Source organism: Geospiza fortis, unplaced genomic scaffold (assembly GCF_000277835.1).
Source record: "Geospiza fortis unplaced genomic scaffold, GeoFor_1.0 scaffold138, whole genome shotgun sequence".
NCBI classification, from domain to species: domain Eukaryota; kingdom Metazoa; phylum Chordata; class Aves; order Passeriformes; family Thraupidae; genus Geospiza; species Geospiza fortis.
The window spans coordinates 1952832-1963890 of NW_005054307.1; the positions used below are offsets into that span (position 1 = coordinate 1952832).

The 11059-nt window shown below is 35.6% G+C and overlaps 1 protein-coding gene across 4 annotated transcripts in view; it reads left to right on the forward strand.

Annotated features, from left to right (window-relative positions):
- Positions 1 to 11059, forward strand: part of DGKB (diacylglycerol kinase beta) — a 329294-nt gene that overhangs the window by 61843 nt on the left and 256392 nt on the right. For 3 of the 4 annotated variants that reach the window (XM_031066802.1, XM_031066804.1, XM_031066803.1), the window contains exon 4: positions 2350 to 2370. The exons of the other annotated variant lie outside the window; for it this stretch is intronic. In XM_031066802.1, the coding sequence (XP_030922662.1) occupies positions 2350 to 2370 (21 nt within the window). The remainder of the gene's footprint in view (positions 1 to 2349; positions 2371 to 11059) is intronic. 4 annotated transcript variants of the gene reach the window in all.

Here is an 11059-nt window from a genome sequence, read left to right on the forward strand (position 1 = left end):
AACCCTGGAAACTTTTGTACTTTGCTGCTTAGCACTTAAGACTTCAGAGAATGCAACATAAAGAAAACATAGCTAGCAACAAAGCTACTTTGGATCTAATAAAGCCTGTTAGCTCAAGGTTCATGCCATAGCTGAACTGAAAGCAAAGTGGCTGAAATTTCCTCTGGCACTGAGTGAATATTCTGTTCTGACAAGCAAACTGCCTTTGCACAGGTGTATCTGTACTTTTTTGGCATTCATTCAGCCTGCTGTGTGGATAAACTCTTTACAGAATGATCTGCAAGTTGATTTTATGTGGTTGGATGAGGACTCTGTGGATTCGTTATAAGTAATTAACTATTATATGTAAATGAGATGACAAAAATTAACTGATCCAGCTGGCATCAGCCTTAGTGCAGCTATTTGTTTCCAGCACTTCTGCCTTGTTGTTTTGTTTTGTAGAGGATACCGCCATATTTTCTTTTTACCTCTCTCTTTCCTGGATAATTATCTTATAAACACTCCAAATAGTTTAATGGTTTTTCTTGTTCTACCAAAAGATGATGTCAGTTTTTTACCATGGGTCATAGAATTATGGCAAATTCATCAGAGGTATATATTTAATTAAATATTTATTTACATATTTAAAGCGTTCAGGAATTTTTCCCACTCCATTGGTTCTACAATGCAGTTTTTTGTCACAGGCTGATCTAATGGAATGCAAATAGCAAAAGAATTGATATTCAAAACTTGCTCCATGAAATAATCTGGTTTGTTTTACATTATTTTATATCTTTTTGATATATCACTTGTTGAGTGAGTGGATTTTAGGATTTATGGGAAGTGGTGTATATAATTATCAGAAAGTTATCTACTATAGGGAGTTTATTTATGGAAGTTTTACTCTCTGCTTTCAGTGTAAGGGAGATGCCTAAAATTTCGACTACTGAACACCTGCCCTTTCATATTCTTCTCTAAGTAAATATCAAAGATATAATTAAGAACAGATTTTATACATGGCGTAACACACATCATTTAAGACCAGCCTCTTGGAAAGCTGTAATTGATAAATATTCTTTTCATCATTCAAGATCTATTTATATTAATTTCATCCATTTCACTTTGAGGGGAGCATTGAATAGGTTGACAAGAATTAGGAAAGCAGACAGAGCTAAAGACAGTGTCTAAATGGGCAGTGAGTACGCAGCGTTGTGTGCTTGTAGGCCTAGTGTTGTCATCCTTTTTGAGTGCATCCTGCTTTTAGGAGTCCATTGGCTTTCTTGGCCACCTGTGCACACACTAGCCCGTGTTCAACAGACTGTCAAGCAGCATCCCCAGCTGCTTTTCTCCTGGGCAGCTTTCCAGACAATTTTCCCCCAGCCTGTGGAGCTGCCCGGACTCACTGTGACCCAAGTGCAGGACTGGCACTTGGCCTTGTTGAACCTCATGTCCCTGGCCTTAGACCACTGATCCAGCCTGTCCTGATCTCTATGCAGAGCCTTCCTACCCTCAAGTAGGAAATCAAAGCTCTTGCCCAACAGGGCATCATCTTCAGACTAAGGTGCAAGTCTACCTTTGATGAAGATACAGGACTTGGTAAGTGCTGGGGAACACCACTTCTGCCTGGATATAACTCCCCTGACCAACACTCCCTAGGCCCAGGCACCTGGCCAGTTTATTACCCAGCAAAGGTGCACCTGTCTAAGCCATGAGGAGACAGTTTCTCCAGGAGAATCCAGTGTTAAAGGGTATACTAAAAACCTTAGAGGTCTTTTCCAGCCTTGATGATAATGATTCTACAGAAGTCCAGGTAGACAATATCCTCATCTACTAAGCAGGTCACCTTGTCATAGAAGTGGTTTAGGTGTCGAGGACCCAGGGCTCAAGCAGGATCTGCCTTTATGAAACTCCTGCAGGCCTGGCCTGATCCCCTGGTGCTCCTGTATGTGTCATGTAGTGGCACTGAGGATCATCTCCATTATTTTTTCGCTTGGATTTTAGAATATTCAGTTCTGATAACTGAATTCAGTTTACTTTACAGCTCTTCTTGTTAACAATTTTTAATGCTTTTTTTAAAGTACACATGGAAGAAATACTAACATTATATTTATTTATCTATCTTGGTTGTCTGTCTTTGCATGTTTAGACATAAATTGCTTGCACTGTCTAATAAAGACCAGAGAGCTGACTTAGAAGCATTTTCTTGACTTATGAGCTAACATACATTAGATGGACTATCTAATGTCTTAAACCTGCTCATCTAAATCACTAACCTTTCACTAAAAATATTTCTATTATAAAAACAGAGCTTGGGTGTTATGACACTGCACTAATGTATGTATGTTCTTTCTTTCCTTGCATGTGTTACAGAAACAAGATATACTTAATCAAGTAAGTAATGCTAATTTGATTTTTTTCTTTCTTTATGCATAAGTGCAGTATATTTTATTTTGTAGGCTTCCATTGAGATGTACTTATTAATAAATACTGCATGTGGCTATTTTTGCAGATACTGGAGTAATATTTAAATCTGAAACCAGAATGCATTCCTTTTCTGCTGGCAGAATTTTTCACTGAGTGAATTTCATTTTTGTCATTCACAGTACATAATTTTACTAACATTAATTGAGTTTAATATGAGAAATAAGTTAAGAGCAAGTAATTGACTTGTTCCATGCTTGTCACGGAAATTTCTCTTTACTGTGAGATCTCATAATGGTCTGTATTATTCTGAAATGACAAGAACACATCTCAGGAAAAAAATATTAAATACTGATTTCTATAACCATATAATACCGTTTATATGTAGCAGGCTTAAAATTGCAGACATAGTAATTTGAATAAAGCTATGCTGTGCTTTGAGCAATTGTGACTTTACAGCAATTGCAAGAGAAATGGTTAAAATGCTGATCATCAACCCAAGAAGCTGCACCTGAGGAACTTCTGTAGCCTCAAACAAGGCATAAAGGTAAAATGGAAAAAAGAAGGAAAGGAAGAAGGACCAATCAAATAAACTATTTTTTTAAGTGACCTGGTTATCCTTTCTTGGTAACACAGAGGTGTTAAAAAGCAGCTCTGCTGCTCTCGGAAGAGGCAGCCAGAACATGAGAACAATGAGAAAGTAGAGAGAAAGGGGTAGATTTGTAGGAACCTCTAACTTTCAGGGGTCAGAGGCCAATTGAACTTTTGTAGAGGTGTTAAGAGCAGAACTCTCCATTGGCAACAGGGCTTTCTTCAGATGACCGACATTATTTCTTTATTTTTTTTTAATAAGCTAACAGAGTGACTTCAGAGAGTCCTGAAAGAGAAGGTTTCAGCATTAAAGCAGTGTGTCTGTGACCAATCTTGAGTGTAATCTTATCAGTATTTAGCTAATTACTTTGTAAAACGAGTAGGTGCATAATAATAGAATCAACAAACTAAAGGAAACTTGGGAATTAATATCACACTGGAAAAGCTTGATGAGGTAATAGGCTATAGTAAATGGAATGAGATGCACGTGTGCAGGGTAGAGTGTGGTGTATCCTGGTCCAGCTGGCATCATCAGATAAATTGACGTGTATGTAGTTGATCACAAGATGAATGCAAAGTATTGTGGTTTAGTCATGAAGAGGAGAAGGATGTTACTGGGATGTTGTAATAGTGTTCCTGTGGCCATGGCAGTCTGGAAAGAAGACAAAACTTGTCAGATGAGGTAGTGTCTTAGGCTCATTGACATTACTGTAAAAGTAGTTAAAATTTCAAGCACACAGTAATATGGATTGGAAGGATATTTTGTGTTCTTTGCTTCAGCTATGTTCTTTGATGTGACAGAAGATATTAAATTCCTGTAAAGATCTTGCCTTATTATAATATATTAAGTGAAGTATTTCCACTACAAATAGGAAGATTTAATTTTCTATAAAAAAGGTACTGCAGAAGTCACATCTTTCTACTTTTGTCCAAATGATGGGATGAAGTGAACTCAAATTGGAACTAATTTACAGAAGGTTAGTAGGATGTGCAGAATTATAGCATATATAATGTAGGAGAAGCCTGTCCCTCACATGAAAGAAACTGAAGTTGTGTCTTTCTCTAGCTACAGAAGAAAAGAATGTAACATCTTGTGCATGTCACCAGCAGAAACCTCTAGGTTTCAGACACTGGGTACTCTATTTTTCTGGCTCCATGGGCAAAATTTCTAGGGAAAGCTTTCTGGATACCTAGAGAGTTGGGAAGCCTGCCAGGCAGAGATGCTGGCAGTCTGGCTGGGAGCCTGCTTTCTGTGGCACGTGTTGAGGGCATTGAGCTGTAAAATATTTCAGATAGTCAATTTCTGTTGCAAAACCGTTCAGTTTTGAACTTTTAAAATTATCTTTACTGATCTCTCTCTGTCTCCTTTGGTCAGTCTGTGCTACCAGTGCTAATCTTCTTTTTTATCCTCCTTTCCTTTTGATACACTTCTCTGCTTTAAGAACTTAGTTTTATCCTTTTTTTCCTCTAAATTATTGTGTTGTACAGTAGCTTTTGTTTAAACTTAATGAGCCTATTATCACTTTCGTTTACATATCACATGTTAAAAAAGACAAACAGCTTTAGACAGCCAATTTAATTATGATGGGGGGGGTGTTATTTGTTTGTTTTCATTATTAAGAACAATATGTTATGTTTTGGTTTCTTTTATTGTGATGACTTCAGCCATGCTTGATTGACCTGCATTGTAGCATCTAGATAATGTTTATGAAACTGCATAGGAAAACAAAATAATAGCAGAAATACTTTCAGTCATAATTTATTGCAGGAATTCATTGACAAATGGAAATGTCTTGAAGTCTTCTTGTGCAGTAGAAATACTGATAGATACAAATGTATACATGTATAATTGAGCAGATGCCACTCCTCATGTCCTTTTAATTCTTTCTAAGCTATACTTTTAAATATTGGTGAGGAGAAAGTCAAACTTAGGTCAGTTAGTATAGCTCCACTTTTACTAAAGTCTGTACATTTACTGTATAAAGTGGATGTAACTTGTTGACAAATGGAACAGGACCTTTTAAACCTTTTTCTGTTGGTGTATGTTATTATTCCCAGTGAAGGTGCCAGTTAGGCTCAGACTGTGTTAAATCTCAGCAAACAGAGATTTCATGTTCATTCATGGAGTGAAAGTTTATTAATTTGTATCTTTAAAACTTTAAAGAGGGAGGAATGAGCAATAAGAGGTAACATGACATTGTCATATATTACTTTTCTTACTAAAAACGTTGTTGCAAGTATTTTTTAAAAATGCAGCTGAAATAACCTCCACAAAAGTTTGCTATGTACAGACAGGGTCATTACAGGTAAAATATATGAAAATACCACTGTCATAGAACTTGCATATAAAAATGATTTTTCTTTATTCTAAGCACCTCATGAAAATTCCAATTCAGACATGTTTGTCTGTAAGTAGGTTTTTGCACAATCTGCACATGCAGATAAAGTGTTTGTTTCAATCAGAGCTTTTTGTTATAACTGACGTTTTTCAGGGATTCCTTAATTTTGCTATTTTATTTGGCCTTTGTCTGAACTATGCTACCTACCGCATTTTTCCTGACCAATTCTTCTAGGATAGGATGCAAACTTTCTGCTTGTAACTTTGTTTGATATGTAAAAATTTCAGGTAGATTTTGAATTATAATCTTCTACAAGAGCCTTCTAAAAGTATGTGATTCATGACTCTTCTTGAAAAAAAATCTCACCTTTGTATAGTAAATGTAGCATATTCAGTAAGAGTTAGGTATTAAATACAAGTACTCATGTATGTAGTACTTAAGGATATACAAACTTATGCAAATATAGAATTATATATTAAGGAAAAGGTACTGATAAAAAAGTGTTTGGGTTTTCTTTTATCTGCATGTAAGATTGAGATGAGACTGCAGTAGCTGGTGAATACATTTCAGACTTATTTTGGTAATTAGTATCAATTTATTTTAATAACATGAGACTGTTATGCTTAAAAATCTAATTATTGCATAAAAATAGAGTTTTCTCATTTCCACTTTAGATGTTTTGTTAAACTTACTTCTTTGAAAAGCTGGGGAAAAATTTTGGCAGTAATTTACGTCTGTGTGTTGGTAATATCCAAATATTATTTGCCCATATGGAGTATTTGGTAGGAGCAGGCTGTGAGAGCATGTGGGTTTTTTAGTTTTTTTTTTTAAACATTCATACATGTACATATTAATTTGAATGCTGATATAGCTAAGAAATAGTTTTATTTGGTTACCAGAATTTTCAAAATTAATTTTGTAAAAACTGTATTAAATTGAATGCTTAGATCAGAAAATGATAAAGGCTTTGAATTTAAACTGAATTTTACCCTGATGCCCAAAGCAAGTGTTCATGTGAAATTGGAAATTTAATTTGAATGAATATTTAAAATACATTTTCAACATCAAGAACTTATTCATTCTCATGTGACTCATGGGTTTTAGCTTGTTAATCCTCTCTATATAGTCTCTCCACTTTTTTTCCACATCTTTTGGCAATGTCAGGTTTTGACATGTGATAATCAATGAATCTTCAAGACTCTGACTTCTGTGGGAATGCTTTAGCACTGGTATTCACAGCTAATCACATCATTGTCACTAAGGCACTCACATCAGTGTTTGCCAGTGTTGTCATAGCACAATGTGTGAATCAAGGCCCTGTAATATCTCCTCTTAGTCAACAGTTCATTTTTGACATATTGGGTCAATATAAGTAGTTTAAAAAGAAATAATCCGTTAAAGGAACTTACCCAATCCCAAAAAATAACCCGGAGCAATTACTGTCAGTAGATTAAAGCTGATTATATTTTTGGCACCATTTGGAGATCAGACAACAGAGTTTTAAAAGTAATCAATTGAAAATTACATTTCAACATGATTCTCTTTCTGTTATGTGTGAAATGTTCTTTTTAATAAATGAAAACCGTATGGCATGGAAGTCTCTTGAAATCAATGATTTCTCTTTTCTCTCTTACATTCTGTTTTTCAGGATGCTGAAAATAGTGGCTTATGCTGAAATATTTTGTACAAATCTAAAAGAATAAAAGAACAAAAAGAATGTGGTATTTTAAAAGAATTTATGGGTGGAGATTAATTTCAAACACTAGATCATGTCTTGTTCCCATTTATGTGGCCAGTGTGGTGGGGAGGAATAAAAGGAGTATTATTCTACCCCTCCCTGCCCTGCTCTATCCACAATGACAACTCTTTTGTCAAGAGACTATTAATTTTTTGGTGTCTTGTGAGGAGAAAGAAAGAAAGTAAGTAGTGATACAGCTTCTCTCCCTTCTTTCAACATATCATCCAGAAGAACTGGTTGTTGTATTTATGCTAGCTAGGAAAATATAGGAGACAGTTAGACCTCTTCTATTGCAATTTTTAGGCTAGATATTGAGTCAAAAGCTTCCATTTTCCTAATAAACTATTGGTTCACTTCAAATGTATTAGTGTGGTAGGAGTTAAAATATTACATAGCAAAGTTAAAAAACTTCTATATAAAAAGATGCGAAATTTTCCTTGTTTTTCACTGAGGAACCATGTTTTCTGTATTCTCCACATTGGCATATACTGACTTTTGATGTCTATACTGTGTAGAGTTCTGTGTGTTGGCACAGAACATACATATAAATGCATAAATCTTCAATATAAATACTTGGATCTTTCTTAATCTTACATATCTGTGTTAACTATCAGTAAAGCAGAAAAGCAATTTACAAAATTGAACAGCTTAACTGCTCTAGGAGAAAGGACAAAATCAAATACAAACAGTGTTTGTAGATGGAGTTCAGCCTCTTCCTCTCTGTTGTTCAAGGTGTTGGGAGCTATTCTGCTGCTTGGGACAGAATCAGGCATTTTAAGGCAACTCCATAGCATGTTGTAGCCATAATACGGAGATAAAAGACCTGTGGCTTTAGCTGAGTGTTGGTCTATATATGTGTGATACAAAGCTAGAAGAAACCTGAATTTTTTTGCTATTTTGCCAAGTAAAATTATAACTGCTATTTGGAAACCAAGCCTTCAATTCCTGTTCTTCCCGAGACTGAGACTTGCCCCTCTGTGAAGTAGCACTAAATTAGTGTAATGTACTTATCAGTGAGTGCTTGAGAAGAAACAGAACTCTTATCATAGTAATTGGAGGTGTTTTAAAGCATATTAAGCATAGACTGATGCACATTTGTTTTTCCTTGGAGTCCCTCATATTCTGCTTATCTGGGATTCAAAAGAAATTGAAGTGTGGGGAGCAAGAGCTTTGCTTTATGCTGTTGGCATGGAGTAGACAGAGAAGTAAGATACATGCAATCTTTAGTGATGTCAGTAAGGTAAAAAGCATCTTGTCACATATCTATGAGATGTATTGGAAACATTGCAAAGAAATCCACATATGGTCATGATATTATGGAAAATAGTGGTTGCTTTAATGTGAGGTTTGTAGTATTTTGTGCAGTAGTAGAAGTATAAGATTCCAGACTACTTTTTAAGCTATGAATAAAATGAGATTTTTAGTGTGCCTAAAAACCCCAAACTATTTTTAATGGTTTTGTTTCTTCATAATTGTGAATTCTTTAGTCAAAATAATCAGTGTCATCCTGGAAACTCTCTTGAAATATGTAGTTTTTCCTGAAAACTGTATTTAATCAGTTGCCAGGTCTTTCGTTTCTTTGTGACTTCCACTTCTTTAAAATTAAGGTTCTTTAGTAATCTTTTTTTCTATTTTTTTCTAGTTTAATTATTGCCATTTGTACAAATGTGTCTTTTTATGTGTGCTTGATGTTCTTTCATGTGATTTTGGGGGGTATCTTAAGAAGGATAAACTAGTGTTCAGATTTAGGGGAAAACAGTATCAGCTAATAGTTTGGGCACGAAGATCATCTAGTTTCAAGCCCCCTGCCACGGGCACGGACACCTTCTACTAGACCAGGTTGCTCAGAGCCCTTGAAAACTGCCAGGGATGGGGCATCCACAACTTCTGTGGGCAACCTCTTCCAGTTCACCATCCTCACTAGAAAGAACTTCCTAATATCTATCCTAAAACTACCCTTGTTCAGTTTAAAGCCATTACACCTTGTCCTATCTCTACGTGCCCTTACAAAAGTCCCTCAACAGCTTTCTCATCAGCCCTCTTTAGGGACTGAAAGGGGCTGTAAGGTCTCCCCAGAGCCTTCTGTTCCCCTGAACAACCCCAACTCTCTGCCTGTCTTCATAGGAGAGTTTTTCTGAGTTACAGAAGGACAACAAAAAGCCAGGTTAAAGAATTTTCTACATAATTGACTTTTTAAATGTATTTTTATAGAAAAACAGGTAACTATATCAGAATGCTTGGTGAGCTGTTAAATGGTTTGCTAGGAGCTTTTATCTGCTGGGGTAGAAGGAACTATGGTATTCTGAGGATTTACTTTTAAATCTTACCTCAGTTATTCCACTGAGTGCAGATTACTCTTTAAAACTCAAAAAACCCTCCTTTTGTCTTCTTCATCATCATTTTCCTTAAGAGTGTCAGGCAGCTGCTCCAAGTAGATTGCCTACAGATGTGGTTGAAATTTCTGATTCCAAATCTTGGATCTGCAGCTCAGTTCCAGCTTTGTCCCCACCTCATACGCAGTTACCCAGTGATGCCTCCATGATAGCCAAGCTGCAATGGAGATAGGGTAGTAAACAAGTTTAGGAGAAAGGCTGATAATTTCCACCTCTGCTTGCTTGGCCCAGATATCACCTCCTCAGATACTCAGTCTGTACACAAATGGCATTGTCTCTCTCTTTCCAGACTTCTATTTTAAGAAAAATAGGTGCTATGTGGTATTACCTTTTACAGTTGCCACTTTTTATCTATATAGCTAGTGTTGCTTTAACTTTATTCATTCATATTTTAAAAAATGTTTAAGGCATAACAGAATTCAGTGATAAACTTTCATTGTTTTATTATTCTAAGAATAGTATTATGAGGGTAATTCCTCTAATAATTTCTAAATCTTCTAATAATTTCTGTTTCATCCTGGTTCTCAAAGGGCTATTTGAATGAAGGAATTTTCTCTAAAGTAATGGGAGTTGGCAGAGCAAATCCTGATTGTTTGTAACTTCCTTCTAAAGTGAAAGATGCCATAAGCTTTAATCTTCAGAAAAATTTCCACCACAACACACTGGTTTGGTATGGATTATTTACCAAGAAAAAATCAGTTGAAACTCCAGATCTGGGCAAATCTCTCTCTGTTTGCTTAGTCAGACATCATGGCAGGAATGTTCTCACAGTATGTGGAAATAAAGACAGATTAATAGGCTTTGTTTCACTGTCATGAAAACTACTTCTTGTGTTTTTAATCATAAGAAAGTAACACTGAGTTTTTTGCACTGATGGAATTTTTTGTGGGTAATCTTTTAATGGAATTTACATTAAAAACCCCTCAACTGTTAGGTGTTTTGGACTAATGCATACATCCAAAAATTTAATTGTAAAATACATGCAGGATGTGAGATTACGTGTTACAGTCCCAGAGGCACTGAGGTGCATCACTGAGCAATCTATAATTGCTGTTTGCTGCTTCATTTAGCATTAGTATGTGATGGTGTGTATGGATGAATATTTATTTATGTATATGCAATGCATATATTTGTTCTGTTTCTTCTAGCATAGGTGTAGATCTTGAATGGATTATTTCCTCTCTGAGTAAAGATAGAATCCAACTCTGGTATGGCAATTTTAAAAAGAAAAAAAAAATCTTGTATCATCTCTTTTCTGTAAAATCTACCTAAACATCTTAAATTTTTCCATGTGTCCAGAAGTACTGCCTTAACAGCTGAAACATTTTGGCCTCTTTTTTGATACATCTCTGTGAGTAATGTTGGGATCATCTCATTCATAGGAGTTTATCAGTAATTTGTTCCGTCATATTTTTACAAATAAATATTTAATAATTTTGTAGAATTACAGAAACCTTATTTTTGCCTTCAATGTTTCTTCAGCTCTTTCCTGGTATTTGGATGCTCTTTTGAGACACAGGTTTGAGTTTCCTCAGGCAAATGGGAAATCGGCCAAGCTGATTCCCACTGGCAAATTGTCTTTACCAGGAGATTATTTT